The following is a 22466-nucleotide window of genomic DNA, read 5'->3' on the forward strand; positions in this document are numbered from 1 at the left end:
GCAATGAACACTTATTAGAAAGAAAAAAAAACATACTTTTCACAACATTACGAATGTTTAAATTAGCACAAAACTTAAAGTGAAAAAGAATTACGAAAACATTAACATTTTATAAGAATAATTGTTATTCATCTAAATGGTGACCTACCGGGCTATATCTATAAAAATAACTTAACCTAACTGAAACTAAACTAAGCTAACCTAACTTAAACTAACCTAACCAGTTACCATAGAAGATTACCGAATACTTTTAGTATTGCATTGTAACTACCTTCAATTTTGCTTCTCATCTTTCTGGCAAGCAAGACACAAAATAATACACGAAGTATGGAATTTACACATAAACTTCCCGCATTGTTGCACTTCTGAGAATACCAAATTAACACAAACATCTCGCAGAAAATATTGCGGTAGAAATGCACTGTAACTACTTTCAGTTTGGCTTCTCATCTTTCTGGCAAACCAAGATACATATTACATATGAAGTATGAAAATTTTCTTTCGTCCTCTCGATATGTGATAAATAAATAGAATATAATATTTATTGTCATTAAACATTTGTTACAATAGACAGCGTCAATGCACAGGATGTCCAATATACAATGCAACCCGGAGTTTGAGATAGTAGAAGTTTTGATCCTGAAGTGATACACCAATAATGGTATACCAAAATGAAGCCTTGTTCACGTATATATTTTTAAACTAGAAAGTAACGATTGAAGTACACTAGGAACCACACAGTGTTGCTAGATGTAACCGAAGGTGTAAATCGTTTTTTTTTTTTTAACAGAACATGTAAATTGACTCATAACTCATACGTATGGATGTACTGTCGTTAATTTTTAGTTTGTTTAGTTGGAGTAGCTTGGAAACTATGGAGCAGAAAAAATAATTTTTCATTTCCACCGATAACTAACTGGATGAGGCCTCCTCTGTAAGGGAGAAGTAGGGACATCGTAGTTTTCATAAATTAACACTTTGAATTGGCAACTTTGCTTATGTTTCAGTGCATCAAAAGGTATGTTAAGGATCTGTCTACATTATGCAATTCCTGAAAACAATGAAAAACAAACTTTGAAATTATCATGATAAAACGTTTACTTACATGCAGCCGGTAACACTGCTACTATCAAAACCGTGTTGCCAGCTCTACAGCGGATGCTAGGAGTGTCCCCTGTTTTGATTCAAACACTGGTTCACACATTCCACCAGGTTGGCAGCGACTTGACGAAGATTAGACGTGTTAATGTTCTCAATTTCACTTCGAATGTTCCTTTCCAGGTCTTGATTAGTTCGCGAATTGTTCTTGTATACATCTTGCTTTAAATATCCCCATAGAATTGAATAGCAATGTTGCCGGGTGCATGTAAGTAAAAATATATATCTTTCCCTGAAATTTGAAGCAGCACGATAAAGGGATATACGTATATCCTTAATTCCATTACTAAATAAGAAATATTTAAACTTCGCCTATGTGTAGACTGAATGATTATCGTGACCTAATTCAAAGGAGAAGCCCCATCGACACATTAGTTTATTAAAATTGTGATCAATGTCTGATTTGATAAACTTTTGAAAGTTTTAAGAAACACAGTTTTAGAAAATGAGTCTACTACTATGATGAAGTATCTGCCTGACTTAGTATCCAGCATTGGAACAAGGAGGTCCCTATGCCATAAGCTATTAGCCACAGCATAATTCGATATTAAGCTATTAGCCACAGCATAAGTCTACATTGTTTTTTGTGCCTTTATTCTTCTGGCACAAGTCACTTGATAACACATACTCTTTAATATCATCTAGCACCCCTTCCCAGGTATATCTGGCGGATATTTTCCCAATCGTTTGCCCGAGCCTAGATGACTCCCGGGCAAAATATAGGAATGGCAATACTCAATAATATTAGGAGCTAAATTCTTGGGTAAACATATCTTGAATGGATTACTTAAAACGCTCTCGGTGATTGGATTCAATAAGTGGTTCTTCTCTTAATGATCTTGCACTATTGATTAGCAAAAGGCATTGCCCACATATTAAACATACATAAACTTGTAATCTCGTCCTCATATGTTTGCTATAAATACAACGTTTCAAAATTGTCCGTATCATGCAACTTGGAGAGCAAATCAGCTGATATATTCAAGTTCTTGAAATGGACACAGCATCAAACTCAAAGGAAAATAATCTGTATAACAAGCTACATACTTTTTACTTTTTTAGGTAACGCATCACAAAACCCAATCCCATATGGTCCACTCACAACTCAAATCTGGAATGCAGGTAAGTTTTAAGCTATTCCATTGTCTTGATCGCCGCTAATAATTCGAAAAGCAAATAGGCTTGTTTCTATCATAAGACTTCATTTTTCTAGAAGAAACGCTATTAGTCACCTCCGACCAAGATCATCCCTCTGCTCAATACAGGCTCCTAAAGATTTTAGACTTGCATCTGCGCTAACTATGAAATCCAAATCGGGAAGTTTTAAAACTACATGGCTCTCAAAAGGCAATTTTACATTTTCCCAATTCGTTTGCTGTTGGGCACCCCATTGATACTATTGGCGTGGGAAACGAAAGTAATTTATAGGCTCTACGATCTTATAGAACTAAGGAATGAACTTGCTATAATACTGGAGAAAACAGATTAAAAATATTTAACTCCTTTTATTTTACAGGGCCGGTAATTTTCTAATAATTTTTGAGACACTAAGAATCCAAATATATAATATCTGCCCTATTTTACACCTCAAATACGTAATCTTTAACAGAAACAAATTCGTCATCTTGACAGATAAGTTTATCCCCACTTCATGAAATTTACTCAACACCCTCTTGACAGTATTCTTATGTGACTAAATATCTTCAAACACGCAGGTGACATAATCAAATATTCAATTAACACCTTTAGCTTGAAGAGATATAACAGTTTCGTCAAGACACTAGAAAACATATTAGATCTGGTAGTCAACTCTAAAGGTGGATATCTAAACTCAAACCTCTATGAGTTTAAAAATGCCGTTTACGAAGTGGATTCGTCTGTGAGCTTTAATGGGCAGTAGGCTCCCTACAAGTCAAAATGACTATAAATAGACCCTTTAGATAAATTCACTAACACATCTTCAATCCTTGGGTTACACTATCCATTGATAGATAATTTTTATTCATGTCTTGATATTTAACCACCAACATCTTAGCCCCAGTATTATTACCAAACAAAAAGCATGGAAAAGCCCACTGGCTCTCACTTTCCAGAATTATTTTCTGTTCTAATAGATTATCAAGAATACCGTCTAGCTCCTTCTGGTCGGTTTTAGAGAGAGAGGAGCGTTTTGCTAATAGGAGTATAATCATTTAGAAGAATACTATATTCGAAATCCTTAATCTGACTTACATGATTACTCAACTCATTTCGAAATCTTTTAACTAATTTTTCCACGTGCAATTGAAAGTCTCAGTCCAACTCTAAAAGCTCAAGATTCACTTGAATAGGAATAGTATGGACATCTTCCGCTTGTAACTAGAGATTCATGTGAACACTCAATTGACTGCAGCACCGCCTTTAATGGACTCTTAAGAAATTTGAAGGACTCCAGAAGTTCATTGCTTCCTTTGCATCCGAATAAACATCATCTCCAACGATCTCTTGACCACTCGAACTGACCCCTTTCAGCTTGGTGTACCATGAGACAACGAACAGTATTCCTAGATGATACCTCTGTACCACCTGAGCCACCTCTATATACTTGGGATAAGACTGGATGACGTTGGTCGATACTGAAGACCAAGGGCACATCTCTTCTGGCACGTCTCTTATTAGTGAACGGACATTGAGATGGGATGGATGACCACTGCTGACTGAGGGTAGGCCTGGCTCATGTTGACTGTCACAGGAAGTTGAGGGTAAACCAAGTTCGAATCGAACAACGTTAATGACCTGTGTTCTCATTGGGAGTCGACTTGCTCATAAAAGGTGCCATCTCCCTGCGGAAACACTACTGACCTCAGATGGAGTAATTACCTAGGTAGAAAACAGTTTAAATTACTCTGATTAGTAAGTACCAGATATGTACTTAAAGAATCGCTGATAATACAATCAATATGTAAGGATACATCTTCCACCCCAATAACGTACCATGGTAAATTATTCGACGACGGACCACATAGCTCCACGAACTCAGAGGTTTAATACCGACATAAGAAATTATCATTAAAAATTTAACAATTGAGAACTATTTGCATTATTGTCACATTGGATAATACCAGCAGGGACACTGCTATTTATTGACGGAAAATTGCTAGATTTTCACCTGGAAGTTTATGTTGTATTGGCACAGAACGAACTTTTTGATTTAGATACAATATGTCTGATGCTTGATATAAAATATTAAATAATACTTTTGATAAAGTGGATACTTTCAAATATTTAGGATCAATATTAACAGACGAAAATCATATTCACGAAGAAATTAAATGTCGAATAAAAGCAGGGAATTCGTGTTACTATTCGGTTCAAAATCTCTTGTCGTCGCGAATTCTGTAGGCGTATTTGAAGCTTAAAATATATAAAACAAGAATCATGCGTTGTTCTGTATGGTTGCAAAACATGGTCGTTAACTGTGAGGGAAGAACATAGAGTGAAAGTTTTTGAGAACAAGATCCTGAGACGAATATTTGGACCCAAGAGGAACGGGAATGGTGAATGGCGGAAACTTCATAACGAGGAACTACATAATTTATACGGTTTACCCAACATTGTAGGGTCGTCAAGTCTAGGAGGCGTAGGTGGGCAGGTCATGTAGCTAGAATGGAAGAAGGTAGAAATGCTTTCAAAGTCTTCACTGGAAGACCCATAGGAAAACGACCATTAGGAAGAGCTAGGCGCAGATGGGAGGACAATATTAAGATAGATCTCTCAGAGTTAAGAATACAAAGTAGAAACTGGATCCAATTGGCTAAGGATAGAAGTCAGTGGAGAGCTTTTATGAACGCGGCATTGAACCTCCGGGTTCCATAGGCCATAGAGTTAGTTAGTTATATCTGATATATAGTCCAAAGGGCAATCAGATATTTCAGTTCTCTTACTTCAATAATAAACTTTGGTTCCAGCCTGTCCACCGAAAAGAATTTCAGTCTATAAACTTTGTTGCTGAATTTTAGGAGAATAAAAACACAAAATGTAAGAGTCAATGCTTTACTGTCAACCCCTACAGCTATGAACTCCTTCGAAACCTTTAGAGGTTTCGTTTGTTTCCCCTTCAACTTCTCGATACATTGTTTATAGACTAAGCTTGCTGAGAAACAACTATCAATCCCATCAAGTTTACGCAGTCCTAATATAATCTCTTCTACGAAGGGTGCTACTAAATCCTTCCTATAATACTGTCTATCTGAACCCAATAGCATCTAAATGCCCACGTTACTATTACATTTACCGTCAAAGGCTGACTGGGATCGTACCCGGCTTTTGGACTTCGAAGTAGTGCACCTCTCCCTCTTTATCGGAGAGATGTTTAGATTTACCACAGTTTCTTTTGGCCTTGCGCAGAGCTATGTGAGACACTAGGGCGAAAATTACAATTGACTCCCTTCTGTCCTACCATTGTTTGTTTCCTAATCAGGATATTATAAACTACTTATTTCTTGAATGAATTTCATACTTCAGTCATTAATGCCTCTGATTCGTTCGGAATATCATATTTAAATAGTTCATATTTAATAGCTGGTTCATACCCTCCATTATAATATTAAGGATAGCAGTTCGATCCGTACCTCCTATAGAAACCGTATAACTATTAATGACTTTCTGTACATACTCAATAACATTTTCATTGGGCTCTTGTAAATAGTGAACATAATGGCATAAAATCTCTTTTTCCTTAACAGAGTAACAAAACAATCAAATAGAGATTTTCATATAACACTAAAATTACTAGTTACTAACAATTGTTTACTATGATATTCGTCCCAGAGAACTAATGAATACAGCCTCCTTCGGGCATTGTCCAGATTACAACGATAATAATATCCACTGGTTCTTTATAAATTATGCTACTATTGAGCCTTTAAAATGACGAACTCATCTACCATAATCCTTCCATTTTTATTTTTATATCTTGTTTTTATATAGTTGTCCTGCCAACCATGTATTAACAACCTCATTATTTAAAAACGCTTGAATATCTTTTTACATTAACAGTATTATTAACATATCTTTTCTTTTTCTTCTTCTAATAGTACAAACAACCAGCAAGTTTAGTAAATATTTAAAATATCTTATAACCCAGAATTACAAGACAGTACAGATTTACAATACGAATATGCAACGTACCGTTGTATATTATGGCGTCCGACGGACTTTTCTTTTTATTCATTAACTTTATAAAAAGAAAAAGAATTCTGGACCATTTACATATACCTTTTTATCATTCGAGTTTTCGAATGCAAGTCGTATATTTAGAAATTACAATTCATATATAAATATACATATATATATCATATTTAACTCTATAACAATATTATTATCATATTTATTTTAAAATTTATCATCATTTTCATTTATTTATACATTTCAACTACGATAAGGCACATTCGAAATTATATTTACAAGCTATTTAGGTCCTTTTCCGGGTCCATTAAATGCTGGTTACAAGCTATTAATTATTTATTTAGGCATCATGAAGAAGGTTTTGAGAAAGATGTATGTGATATTCATATACTCGTTCTTTGAACACAAAATATCGAATATAACATAATAATTAACGTTTTCTTATTAACATCATGACATGAATAATGCGATTGATATTATATGTTGACAATCATAAGAAAAACACATAACATTACGATATTTGTAGACATAATTTGAGTAATTGCAATCATATACATGAACTCAAGATAAGAACAACATATGAAATCATAATGTCGTTTGAAGCAAAATCAATTGAGTACGGTCCCCTCAGACGGCGTAACTCCAATCTAAGTTACATGTCCAACAAATTCCTTATAGAAAACAAAACTTATTAACTTCAATACGTATCCTTGCATTACAAAGACGCTTTTCAATATACTTCAATAACATGGAACACAAACAATGAGATTAATAATACAAATATCAAGGAAAACACATAACATTAAGGCATTTGGTCAAATTAAGAATCAATTTGATATGTCTTTTCGGACGCCCCTACATTAGGTTATGTTACATGACCAATGAATTTGTTTGGGTTGCACCGAAAGTCACAAACCGGAATACAGTCTTGCGTGTTATTTGCACCTACAGTTCTTGGTTTCTTACTTTGAGAATTTTCGTGATCTATGGGATTCCTACGAAATCTCCATAGAACGTGATTAGATCTAATGTTTACATGTTTCTTAGATGTACGTGATAGTACTACACTAGGATTAGGTCGAGTCACACAATCACATTTACTGTCACGACTAAGGTTAGGTTCGGTTATCTTACGGTATCACATTTACCGTCACTTCTAAGGTTAGGTTTGATTATCTTACCGGTATCACATTTACCGTCACTTCTAAGGTTAGGTTTGGTTATCTTACCGGTAACCCTAGGTTCAGTTTTCATCCTTTTGACTGGTGATGAAATGTCGTGTCTTCTCCTAAGGTTGTACCTAATTTTGCCACAATATTCACGGTACTTTGTCCTACCACGGTTTCGGTTCCATGGAATCTTCCTCTGGGCATCTGCTGTGTCACTATCCTGCTTCTTGGAAATAACCTTCTCGCTACCAGATGAATAATTTTCATCCCACTTGTTTCCTTTTCTATTAACCCATTTTAACCTCGTACTATTATCGGCAGTAAGATCTAGGCTTCCATTCGCTTCAAGAACTTGAGGAACAGAATCAAAGCACTGTAAGCTATTGTTAGTCTGTGCACTATCATGGGATGGAAGATAAATTCTGGAGTCAAGCCGATTCTGTTTAACAGCAATTTGCTGATTTACTTGATTCAATTGTTCTTGAATCAGGTCCCATTTGCTGTCATTGCATCGCTGCACTTGTTCCAATTTTTGATCAAAACGCTGATTCATTTTTGTAAACTGTTCGATTTGGTGATCCTTAATTTGTCGGAACATTTATTGTAACATCTCCAACATGGAAGAATTCATTGCTGGAGTGTCCATCGTTCTATTATCCGCGACACTCATGGTATTTCTATATATAACACGGCCACTTCTTAAAATTGTATTGGGCTCAATATTGATCGTTTTTTTTACTATTCTTCAAAAAAGCGATACTAATTATTTTTCACTCCTGGGTTTCGGGCACCATTTACAACGATAATAATATCCACTGGTTCTTTATAAATTATTATTTTACTATTGAGCCTTTAAAATGACGAACTCATCTACCATAATCCTTCCATTTTTATTTTTATATCTTGTTTTTATATAGTTGTTCTGGCAACCATGTATTAACAACCTCATTATTTAAAAACGCTTGAATATCTTTTTACATTAACATTATTATTAACATATCTTTTCTTTTTCTTCTTCTAATAGTACAAACAACCAGCAAGCTTAGTAAATATTTAAAATATCTTATAACCCAGAATTACAAGACAGTACATATTTACAATATGAATATACAAGGTACCGTTGTAAGATTGAATTATCGAATACACTGACAGCAGAAAATGAAATGTCACCATATCCTTAATTCAATCACAATGTGGGATATTATCAACTTGACGTATAAAGTTCTGGTTAGCCGCCATAATACTAACTTATCCATGTTAACGTTTTATGGCATAAAAGCATTTAATTTTCACTTATTTCATACCCAACATTTGTTCTTTTCCTCCTCTTCATTAACAGAAGTAAATGGTTTGTCGTGCATTGCTTAACAGACTCCACCGACATATCGCTCCTTACCTCACGTCCATGACCTTCTAGAACAAGCAACTCCCTCGCAGTAGATACTGACGAGTTATACTTGGAATTCTTTTCCCTTTCAAAGCCAATATTAGCCACAGATTCCAAATCAGTCACTTTCAGTAAAAAAAACTTAAAAGAAGTATGTAACAACGAGGACTATTCAGACAAAAAGGATGTATTATCATTCCTTTTTAGTAATGGATTATTGTAATTAAATCGGACGAAGTCTCCGGTTTCAAAATGATTCAAAAATACAATTGAATACGTACAGAGCTCTGACGTAAACTCATCCTGCCTGCATTGAAACCCCGCTCACTATCCATCGTAAAAATATCTTCGTTACAGCAATTAAAATGGAGAATGATTATTATCATTTATCATTGTTTTACATATAAATGCTATTCATAATAAATGCACTTAAATTTCCATTTTCCCAAATCACCTATTTCTCTCGCTCTTTTGCACTAATTTTTAATTCAACAAAAAGAATTCCGACACAGAAATATACTAAGGACTTTTTCCTACTGCAGAAACATACTGAAGCTCGTAATTTTGTAGTACGCTGCGCTCCTGTAGCCTACTGAAATAAGCTTGGGGCAGTCATATGGGTAAGATGGTCCCTTTAGAGAAGTCATCCCATGTTCTCATTTTGTTTGGTTAGTTCTGAAGTGATGGGGTAATGGAGTAGAATATTACTTAATTTGAATATAATTGTGTTGAAATTTAAACCACTGAATTCTTTTCCCACAAGATTCTGTAAATTCACTGTATATTCTAAATTATTACTACTTCGGAAAGTCCAGTAAATTCTTCTGTCGAGCTAAATGTGAACAGTTTTTAAGAAAAAGTAAATTTATATAACGTTGCAATTGCACAAATATAGTTCTTTAATAAACGCAGAATAACTGAAGTTTCATTGCATAATGAGTTGAGTTGATTTTGAGTTTAGCGTCCCTTTCAGCAGGGAGGTTATATGAGACAGGACCTACTGCTTGACGTAGAATTCGAACCATATGAGCTTCCGCCTGCAATCGAACCCCAGTCTCCCTCGCCAAAGGTGCGTACATTAACCGCTTAGCTACAAAGGAGCTCTTCCATTGCATAATATCATAGGAAACATCATTAGACTAACCAAATTCCATTTAAATATTCAACTTCCAGCAAGTTAATCTCCAAGTTTACCTATTAGTAGGCTCATCACAAATTTTACTACTCGGTGCACAAAAATACAATTATACTTCACAATTCCTTAGTTTACCAAGAATATGATATATAACTCAATTTGTTCACATTCCTCTTAACAGCCACATTAGACAACTTTTGTTAATCCGTCGATTTTACGCTCAATTTAGTAGTTAGGAGCTTCTACCCTTGCTACTACGAGCTTCAGTATGAAACCGTACCATTCATATTAGGTTCTGTTCACATCGTAGTTCTGAAAAATAACACCTGGCGGCGCTGATAGCTAACTCTATCGAAAGATCTCAGATATTCTTCATACTATACTTTAAATAAAAGAAGTTATGACATGTAACAACCACAAACCCGACTTGGCTGAAGCTGGGATCGATATAGAGATTTCACAGGCCAGAAAGAACAGCGTTTTGCTCTCACATGTATACACATATTTTCTAAAAGTTTAGTTCAATACTTGGATTTTATAGTAATCAACCAGCTGAATGAGTAAGGATATCATTATTAAATATATGTCATGTAAATTATCTTGAGGATATTCCAATATTTACGGACTAAGATTAGATGGACTTAGTAGTTAATTTGATTTTAACGTGTATCATGCTTTTGTTCTTGTTATTAAATTCTTATTTCTTCTCGTTTTAAGAATATTACAAGAACGTTACACTTACGTAATAATATTTTATTTCTTCTAGGAGCAGATAACAAACCATCATGGAGTTTCTTCGTAGTGTACGTTTTGGTGTATCTTCTGCCTCTTCGGATAGCAAGGTAGCTTTGAGTCCCTGCTTTCAAGAATTACCTTCCAAAGAAAGAACTGCATACTTTTGCCTTAAGTGCGTAAAGGACACTCCATATATATGGCAAGACTTTGTTTTTTTCTGTGAAATTAATCCGTCGTATTTTTAGTATTATGTTAGACGAAATCTTACCAAAAAAAAAAAAGTAAGTAATGAAGCATGAATGTCGATTTGGAAACAAATGTAAAAACATTGATAGAATGGTGGAACATAGTATAGTGGAAAGAAGTACTAAATATAGACATTAAAAGAATGTTAGTACCAATTTACGCATAGCTGGAATGTGTTCCTATGACAACATTATAGTTAATTGGAGATTTTTCTAGGAGAAAAGGTTAATAAAAAATTAGCTTCAAAAATTTGTAAAAAAAAGTTCGAAAAGTTATTTATAAACACGGTGGCAAGCGTTACAACTGTGATCGTAGATTTAGGAAAATTATAAATAAAAACAAGAAAATAAATTTAGAAGAAAACAGCAAATGTACGAGTAAATTGTGTTTTATGTTGTTACAGACTTTTCCAAAACACAAGGAAAGGAAAGGAAAAAGTACGTAAAATGCGTAAAGAAAATCAAAGTAATTGTTACTTTAATTATTATTATATATTTTGCAAATGACTATATTACAAGGCTGATATACATGTTCGTTTCTGATTTCTTTCTGTAATTAATTGCGTGAGCTGTGTCTAAATGTTATTACGCAAATATTTTCTATTATATTCTTAGAAGCAGTGTTGCCAATACGACGAAGTTTACCATTTGAAAGGAAATTTGTTCTACAAAATTTTGTTTCCTGATTTATTATCATGTACTGTGCTGACTCCTGATCGTAAAAATATCCCAAAATGAAAGCATAACGAGACAAATTCAATTTGACTATCGCTTGAAACTAAGAACTGACTTATTTTACAGCATTGCAATGAACCCATTTATACTGCCTGCCTCAAGAATTTGCTCCTATCATTATTGCTTTTAAAAAAAATCGGATTGAAGAACATCTTCACTTGGAATTTTTTAATACCTTTTCTTTTGTGTTTGGTAAATAAATGGTAAGTACAGTGGCGGCTTTTCAGAGATGTCAAATTGACAACAATGAACATTTTAAAGGAAGAAAACTTACCTAATGTCAAAATTCATATAGATTTAAATGAGTGGCGTCATTTAGGAAGTACAGGGTTGCAATTGTCCACCCGCCTGTGTTTGAGAGACACGTGCTTCTTACTAAATTGTAGGGTAAACTATACAATACACACTTTAGCTGCGCGTCGACAAGTATATTGGCTTTAAGAAGTAGGGTAGGATAGAGTCCACTAGGGTAGAGTAGAGAAAAGAAGAGTAGAGTAGGGTGAAGTTAGCTTACGATTAGGGGAGTTTGAACCCATTTTGTTAAAATTAATCTAGTGCAATTTCTTGCATCTGCGTAAGAATACCAGCTGGAGCGGACATTGTAAAGTTCATCCAAAATTGTATATTAATATACTAATAAAAAAACGTGGAACTCTTATGTTGGGGATAACCTTGCCCCGTCAGGTAAAATCTGAAATGATGCTACTGGTGTACATTAGGACATTAGGCAATATTTCTTTCCTTGGCTTTTACCGAAAAAAAAAAATAATTTTTATCGTTGTGACATTCATGACAATCTCTTACTGATAAAGAATAGGTTCTTGATTTCATTTTTAAAAATTTCTATTACATTATTCAGATTGATCACTTGTTGTTGCGGGAGACTCTTGAAGATCTTAACTAAGAGCCCCAAAGAGATAACAATAAAACAAAAACTATATAATAACAGCCACACACACACAAATAAATAAATAAATAAATAAATAAATAAAAGTTCTGTGTACCTGACCCCAGGATATGGATTCAATGTATTTTGTTAACGCAGAATCCAAATTTCGAAACCCCAAGAAATCGACTTTGTCAATTTTTTATGGGCGAAAAACTTTAGCGATTTTACATAGGGAGAATACACGTAAGGTAGCCATACCAAAAAAAAAAAAAAGTCTGTTCAGTGACTCCAGGGTATGAATTCGATATATTTTTGTTCACAGAATCCAAATTTCGACACCCCTAGACGATCGATCATGTATTTTTTTTTTATGGACGAAAAGCTTTAGCGAATTTTGGTACGTAAGAAAGCACATACATTTTTCGTCCATGAAACAAAATTGGCACGGCCAATCTAGCGATTTTGCGTGTGTGTGTGTGTGTGTGTGTGTGTGTGTGTGGCTGTGTTCCGTGTATCATTCCTATCTGAAATCGCTAAAGGTTTCCGTACACTAAATAAAATTGACACGATCGATCATCCTGGGGCTTCGAAATATGTATTCTGTGTACTTAAATATATCGAATTCATTCCCTGGGGCCTGGTGCACAGAACTTTTATTTTTTGATGTGTAGTTGTGTAATTAATCACTTAGAAAATTAAAACTGTTATAAAGGGCATACAAAGCAAAGAATGTTCTGCTAAACCAATTTAACATTTAAACTTCCTAATCATAAAGAGAAATTTCACAATGAAAAGAAAAGTTTTAAATTTTGTGGCAGGAAATTATGGTTTCATGTATTGGCAACACTGTTCAGATGCAAAAATATTAATTTCCAAATAAGTCTATATACCTATCTGTAATTAGTTTTCTTGTTGATGGTTACTTCACTGTTTACGAAATTGTTTGTATCTATTTTATGTATGCCATTTCCCTTCATAGTCATACACTTAAGCACATGTATATTACAAATAAATAGAAGATTGATATGCTGTTAGCAATGTCTCAGCAAAGTCAGAAGTAATTTTAGAGAATCAGTTTGATTTAGCTTTTTTTTAATTTTAGAATGGATCTATGTGTGAAGTTCGATGCCCTCCGAAAGGTTTTCAATTAGAAACACTAATTGAAAACCTGAATTGCAAAACATCCCAAGTCCACCCGAGTACTTTTTTGTTTTTTTAAAAGAAAGACAAGCAGATTATACTTGGCATGCTATTCTCTTTAGCTGAAATTATTCTGTATTTTTTAAAAAAGTTTTGATTTAGACTTACTAATTATGCAAGTGGTACCCCTTAAAACATAGATGCCAACATAAAAAAGAAAACGCAAAAAATGAAGAAAAATAGTGGACTTGGGATGTTATGCCATTTAGGTCTTCAATTGTAGTATTGACACATTTCGTTTTGCGAGCAATACTAGAACAGTATACACCACAATATTAGGCCTTATTTATGCAAAATGATTATCGCACGAGTTTATTTGCCGCGTATAAAGGGTGCTATTTATGCATTGTGACAAATAGAATCATTGTTCCTTAATTTGCGGATCATAAATGAGATCTTAGAAAATCTCTCGCGATTAGCTATTAATTAGCAATACATCGTCATAAATTCTACTACTATCACTCTTGACAAATTACTTCTGTTGTTCCTGGTTTTCTTAAGTTTCTCACTATCAACCTTTTCTACCCGCTGCAATACATCGTGACTGCTTGGGAAGGTTGATTTGCAAGCTCACCATGTTGCATTTTTCTAGTGATTTGATTTGCACGGTGTTTGAAACATGAAACGCGACACAATGTTGTTGGACTTTTGTGCAGTACATTACCACATACATAACACAGCGATTATCTTAAAAATGGAGCCACATTGTTTTGACCTGTGATACTCGACGCTGTCTTGTGAATCACTTGCGCGTTACTGCGACGGGTCTTCAAAGCAGAATTCTTTATCGTGGCTCCTTTCAGAAACTAAGTACTTATAAGGGAGAAACGATTGAAAACAACTCTAAATACAGCAAAGTAGTTTAATGTGCCGCGGAGGGGAAAATTGCTCCAGGTTCTTATTACTCTAATTTATATATTTACCACAACTAATGACATTACACACGAGACGAGATAAGGCAGGATTTTTGCGACGAACAAGACGAGACATCACTTTCACGGAATCCTTTCGAGACGAGACAGCCTGAATTGTGTTCTTGGAGGAAACTCTGATATCACATAGTTTCCTCGTGCGAAGGAGAAACATACACATCTTTGGCGCTGAACCGCGTTCGATTTTCGATGTCAGTTCATGTGGGAATGTGTGGCAGATGTGTCGGTTCAGGTCTCGTATGGCCTAGGTGACGAAAAGGAACGTTATACACCAAATAAAGCAACTAACCTATATAATCTCTGATCCTAAGATAATTTGAGCAAGTATTATTGAATTAAATTTAATTTTGCTTCGCTTAGACATTGTTAACAGTTCCTGTTCTACTTTGCCAGTAACAAAGCAATGACGACGCTAGAGGGGAAAGGGGGCAGGGTAGGAAAAAGTACAAGCGTCTCCAGCGATAAAATCTGCCCTCTTCCCCTTCGCCAGACACCCTGTAAAAGTAACATAGGTCAGGTTCTATAAAACTATTATTTTCGTTATATATATAAAAATGCTGTCCCTACACATTCCTCCGCCCCTCGGCCTGCCTCTAAGAAATTAAAACTGGGGCTATAGCTGTAACAAATACTATAAAGAACGGTTTTGTAGCAAATTACTATCATGTAACTTATTACATAAAGCGATATTGATAAAGTGCATATTGAACTATAGTAATAATTGCTATCAAAAGTTTTTTTTTTTTTGTTACAATAAAAATCATGAAGCACAAATTGCATGCACCTGGATGAATGTTTTGGTAAATATGGTAATGTTTTGGTTCTTAATATGGTAATGTTTTGATTCGCATAATTATTTCTTTACGATTCAGTTGTACGCTATTCTTATAATTCCCGGACTTCCTTCCTATATCTATAAACGTTACAGTGGACAAGTGGTAATATTTTATATCGTAGCAGGAATTTATTAAGGGGGGAGTTATGTAAAACTTTTCGGGGGAATCAAAATTCAATATAGGGGTAAATTATATTAAAATTTCAAAAATTTCCCATAAAATTTAGACAAAATTTACAGAAAAGTCGGAATTTCAGAAGGGGATCCGGTGGCAGGATCCAAACCCTACGTACGCCCTTGGTAATGCCAGAAATATATGCAAAGCAAAAAGTAAATAAATAAAGATTTTTCTGAGTTAACAAACTGCTGGTTTATGACAAGATCATGAAACCACGTAATGGAACATTGTTTATGTAAGGCCAAAAATATTGAACCTAATTTAATTTGTTACATCAAAGATCGTCTCGAGAAACTCAATCGGACTTAATTGGAAACAAAACTTCGTTCAGGGAAAACTACAACGCACATCGTTGTAATCAAATCGGGAAATCGGCAATAGTGGTTACTGTTAGCGAAAGTTAAAATCACGAAAGAGTAAAATTAGTGAAGAAAGAGACTATACTAACTTAAGTCAATTGATATATTTGTCTTGAGCTGAAAAGAATAAATTGCATTCAAAACAGGAATAATCGGAGATAGTCAAAATTAGAATACGTAGTAAAAATAAGTCAGGCAAAAGAACATATTATGTTAATGGATGGTATAGTAAACTCAAACGTTAACAAAAATACACATTTGAGAAATTAAATTATAAAGAATCACTCAGTAAATTGTACTTTAAAAAATAATTTTAAAAAGGTGTGGTGGAAATTGTAGGAGCTGTATTGTTAAATGGAAATTTAATTCAAGGACATAATCAGAAATGCTCAGATGTAAACGAAAAGTGCAACAGTGCTGTATGATATCCGAAGTACTAAACATGATGAGCATATTTTGTATCTTACATTTTACATTAATTGTATATTTTATAATAGACCAATTTATAGTAAACTAAGTTTCAGGGTTCCATCCAAGTTATGTTCCAACTTGATATATTTTTTAAAGTTAGTTGGATACCAATGAAATTCAACATGGCTGCTGAAAATGATTGTCAAGGTTTAAACAAAAGATTTTTGGCTATTTAACTCCTACGAGTTATTAAATTATCATTACTTTTCTATGGCATTAAAAAATCCCCTAGTTTATAGTACGCAATTTGGGACAATTTCAAATTTACCTAGGTATAAGTACTCTTACTAAGTGTGATTTCTTACAATAATGGCAGTGAAAATACATTCCGTTTTCTTGAATTTACACAAGGAAATATTTTTATAGGGGTTCAATCAGTTTCGCCACGCGGAACCAATCATATTAGCAAAATTTGCAATTTTATCACTACAAGCTCTAAGATTTTGTCAGTTAGCAATTGGTACTGGCGGATCCACAAGGAAAGCAGTGGGAGAGACTGTCAATCCCTCCCTCCATTTCCAAAGGGTACCTTTCTTAACCCTTTGTTTCCCAAAGAATGAATTTATGAAGAGAAAGAAAACAACAAATTTTCAAAGTCAATTGGCTATACAGTTTCAGCGCGAATGAAAATCCTGGAAATAATTTAAACTCCTGTCCTGAGATGGCATGCAAAATTCATACTAACAGATGGTTTCCTTCTAAATCCACTAGGCAGCACGGAGAAAAGAGTAAAACTGTGGTGTCACACTGAAACCACTGGGCCGGAAAAGTATGTTTGGTGATACTCAGAGCCTCACGTTTGCATCTCAACTAATACTTACTTAATCCTTTATTGCACCAGTTAATTTGATTGGTTTGAAAGCATTTTCTTCTTACGCATTTCGTAGATGAATGTGAATAATTCAGACTAATATGATTTTTTGTTGTTATTACTTGTGTGGTATCAAACTACAAGATTGAATTAGTTAGCCATCATAATGCAACACGAATGAAAACAAAGTTTGGTGCCAATCTCATCAGAAATTATTTGGTATGGAAAATTGTGAAGCAATTTTTTTTATATGTTATACGAAAAAAAAAGGAATTTGTTACAGATCTATTTTACAGGTAACAAACATGCATTCTTGGTGGTCTCAATGTGGTCACTGATTCCCTCCGTCAAGCCTCTGCCTGTAGATGGGAACAGTGTGCTAGGATCTACCTTGACACCGCATTGCATCACCGTGAACCTTTCGCTAATGTACACATTTTAAGGATTTTCTTATTATTCTCAAATTTACCTATTCACTATTTTCCATGTCAATTTTAATAAAAATGTAATTTAGGGTTAAATAGAGTTCCCAGAAGTGATACATACAACGTCATTGTAAAACGATCATTGATAATATAATGTTTAGGTGCTAAGTGGTCAAAGGGGAATAACAGTGTCCGTTTTCTTTTTAAAGAATTACAGTCTGCATACTATTTTCTTTGCAATTGTCCAGAATATTACCCAGGGATAAATTCAGGGGGTAGCCCGGGGGAATCTTCCCCCCGAAGAAAATTCATTCCCCCCCGGAGAAACAAAAAATTTAAGTCACAACATGTAGAAATTACCGTACTTCACCCAATTATTTGCTTTTCTTTCCGTGCATGTGCAGACGAAATCCGATCTTTCAATGTACATATAAATAACGCAGACCCATCCTATATAAATATTAAACATGTAACATCTAAAATAGAATACTGAATAGTCAATAGAACTTGTATTTCTTAACACTATGACCGAGTTTGGCAGAACATGTAATTGTTAACTGTTGAAGAAAGGTTTGTATTTTAGTAGGTGGGAAGATCTTTCGATCATTCCATATGATCTTCGATGTCAGCAGACTTCAGGTCTTGAAAATGCATTAATTGAAATAGAGCGCCTAAATCCCATTTCTCGCATCGGAAGTAACAGACGTCAATGTGTTTTACGATTGTTAAAGGAAACACACCTTTCTCTAATTGAAAATAAGTGAGTTAAAGGGTGAGATACAGAGGGCGTCATTTAGAGGGATCAGGGAGGAACAGTTATCCCTCCTGGGTTAGAGATTTATATAGAATTTATCAATATAATAATAGTGTAGAAGTGAAAGATTGCTATTGAAGGTGATGAAGATCATGCTCATTGCCGTGCCATGTGGTAGGGGCAAGCGGGGTGAAGGCCCCGGGCACTGAAGTAAGGGGCGCAAATAACGAGAGGGAAAAAGAAAAAAAGAAGGAAAGAAAAAGAGGAATGTAACACATGTGCACACATATAAAATGAAAGGAAAAAAATAATAAAAAGTGTTCAAAATCAAGGAAAAGCAGGGTTTACTTCTTAAAATTTTCTCACCTTTCGCGGCTGGTTTGTCGACCTCACTCATATATACGGAGGTGCCGTTGTATACTCTCGCACCAAGCGCTGATTTTCCACGACACGACACTAATCCTACTGAAGATTTCGTAAACAAACTATTGCAATGCAGAAACCAAGGCTAATATGATTGATTTAGAATCACAAGTGTGAGAAAGAATGATAACTTTTTGTTAAGGTATTGCTATGTATGTTTGTTTTAGGACAAAAAATATTTGAGTTAATTTAAATCTTTTTAAAAACTTCTACATTAGTAACAAACAGAACTACTGAATATAGGAAATAACAACAATAATAGCTACTGTAAATACCAGTTAAAGTTTAGTCTAAAATATTTTTGCCAGTCTTTATTTAATGTTTTAGATAAAATTAAATGATTATTTTTTTTAATTATAATCTCACATTGAATATTTATCAGTAATTAGTCTCAATATTAGGTAAGACGTGCATGTGAATGGAATTGTTAAATATGCTTCTTTCTTGCAAAAATACAGAAAAACAACCCTCCCCCCGAGGAGTTGACATTCCCCCCGGGTGAAAATATCTGAATTCAACACTGATGATACCTTGGTATAAACAGGAACGAGTTAAAAACTATTCCTGCACTTTTATTGGCCAATTTCAAACGTTATGCGCTGTACTACAGTAATTAGCACCACATTATAGATAATTAATTATTATAGCTTATTATATATGAAAAGTACCATGAGGAATATAAGTCATGCTTATCTTTCATTATACGGGTTGTCAGATCACAGCTACGGAGGCAAGCGGGGGCTATTGTCCCGAGCTCTGATAAGAAGAGGTCACCGAACGAGCAACCAGGAAGATAAAAAAGTTGGAAAAGATTAAACGACGCGACATCTAGTAAAAGTATTTGCGCCCTATTAAATCAATATTGTCAGTTTGCAGCCCCGAACTTTTGATACACCTTATATTTTTGTTTATATATGTATACTTATAAAAATATTGCACGCATTTATTTCTGTTTTGATGTGAGACCCCGTATTCTAGTCTACGGTGCAATGCACTCTGTCCAAACTACCCTTCTGGATCCACCAGTGATTTGTGGTGACATCATTGTAATTTTTACGGATATGACTTTTACCAAGAGTCGATAAACTTTTGTATAAAGGCTATTATCAGTGGCGTATTTAGGGGGGATTCCGGGCTTAAGCCTCCCCGAAATCTTACTTACTATAGTAAAGTATATGAAATATCTTGCAGAATTTTCACATTTCCAGGCAAAGCCCCCCCCCCCCGAAAGTTAGCAATGCCTTCCCTCCCTGAAACAAAATCGTAAATACCCCACTGGCTATTATACTTAAGATTTTGTGCTTAGTATCATTTAAGACATAGTGTTGCTGGTCTTGAAGTTTGACAATGCTGTTCTCAAACCCTTACACCAGGATCGCCTTCTATATCCTGACACTGCATCTTGTTTTTTGTTTGGATACATGATAGACAGGCTTTCTCTAATTCAAAGCTTCCTGCGCGATCTGTGAAAGAAATACCATCATTGTATTATATCTAGAGGTCGATAGGAGGCTTGAAAATCAAGTGAATCCTATAACCATGTTATGAAAGCCTTATGTTATGAAAACACATAAGCAAAACATACTGGCATACTGAATATACCGTACTTTTGTTATGCTTCATGATATGGAAGTTATTACTCCTTCTGTAAAATCTGTATGTACATATAGACGGAACACGTGCTTGTATATTACAGTATTTCTTTAACATTCATTATTATTCCATACAGTTAATACTGACTTTGCTTTCTTCAGCTCTCCACATTATTTATTAAATCTTGGGACGTCACTATACCTAATATATATTTTCAATACTACAATGTATGCAATTATAAAGAAATCTTAAACTAATAAAGATGTTGTTTTGAAGATGCTGGGATATCGTTCATAATAAAAATAAGGAAAATCGAAATTTTCACGTTTTTTTTTTTTTTTTTTTTTAATCCATGTAAAGTTACATGTATGCTCAAATTTAAAGTATGAAATTGGTAATACAAAGAACCTACAATCAGTACATGTAAGTAGCAAATCTTAATACTACGTGACTCAGAATACGCCTTAAAATTTCCTATAAAATAATTTATTTCTTTAACATCGTAAATACTTTTCAAATTTAATTTAAAAATATATTTGTTGTGGATAAATAGTCCATTAAGCTTGTTATTTAAGTATCTGCTACATTGTAAATATATTCTGTACTAACTGTTGCTAAATGTGCATTTGTTTACTCTTTGTATCCATATGTATATTCACTAAAATATGTGAATTGAGATGTGATATATTATCGTTGATATTAAATGTTTTTCAATAGTTGGTTATTAGTTTCTTTCTCAATAAGAAAACAGAAACTCAATATAACTATTAAACATACGTAGTTTAAATACCAGTACAGATACAGTTTACCAATTTGATTTGATTATGAGAAAGGATGTGAGAATATGTATTGTAGAATCACATATACCAAAAGTGTTTGTTGTGAATGCTGTTGGAATGCAAGTATTATTTCATGATAAGTTATTACGTTGTCTTGTTGTTCTAGCTTTATATTCTCCTTAAGATAATTCACTATTTTTAGTTCAGTGCCGCAGAGTTGATACAGGAATATAGAACCTTACCGAAACTAAACTAAACTGTTCCAACCTAACCTAAACTTGTCTACTACTTCATAATTTAAACTATCCTAACCTAACCTAAGCTTTAACATGCTGGGCCTACTCTGCGGCGCAAAGGTCATTATTTTACTTGTATTTATTTCAAACGAAATACAATAGCTTTTACTCTGTAATTTAAATTACGATTATGTTTACAGCGATCCCAATCCAAACAAAGTTACGTGTTCAATTGATATTTGTTAACCATATTAACCGAAATGCGACACAGAAAGGACGCATCCACAGAGTGTAGATCCAATTTTAGAATCCATAATAAACCAACAAGTACGCTTTTAATTTAATGCTAAATATCAAGAACCAAACATAGAAGTGGTAAAATGTATTAACTTTTTACATGAATGAGGAGGAAGTAAAATAGCGAGGAATTTTAACAGCCTTTTATTGCTTCATTATGAAGACTTTCACTATACTTGGTCATTCACTTCAATTTAGCGTTGTCATGTCTACAAATTTATCCATAGATATATCGATGTTTTAATTGGAATGGCTGAAGCATGCACTTGCACTTTATTTACATTAGGATCATTCTAACTTAAACTCTTTTTTTTATTCCCTTCGTCAATTACTGTCTTTCATTGATTTTCTATTTTACCTAATACGCATTATTTGTACACACTAAATTTACAACATAGATACCCAATCATCTCATAATTTAGTTTCTTCTCTCAAATGTCACTTTTGGGTGATTTCAAAACAAATATTGTAACTCTTCTGTGAAGATTTTCCTGTATTTATCGCTGAATACTGGAACGATATTATTCTCCTTGCATAAATATTCCTGTTATTCT

General features: G+C 34.1%; 1 protein-coding gene across 1 annotated transcript in view; it reads left to right on the top strand.

Annotated features, from left to right (window-relative positions):
- LOC145662477 (uncharacterized) overlaps nt 1-19922 on the top strand; it is a 443342-nt gene extending 423420 nt beyond the window's left edge. Inside the window, exon 6 of the mRNA XM_081728083.1 lies at nt 10782-19922. Coding sequence (XP_081584209.1) covers nt 10782-10861 — 80 coding nt within the window. The 3' untranslated portion in view covers nt 10862-19922. The remainder of the gene's footprint in view (nt 1-10781) is intronic.
- The last annotated feature ends 2544 nt before the right edge of the window (nt 19923-22466 follow it).

Source organism: Thermobia domestica, chromosome 10 (genome assembly GCF_964235325.1).
Source record: "Thermobia domestica chromosome 10, izTheDome1.hap1.1, whole genome shotgun sequence".
Lineage (NCBI taxonomy): Eukaryota > Metazoa > Arthropoda > Insecta > Zygentoma > Lepismatidae > Thermobia > Thermobia domestica.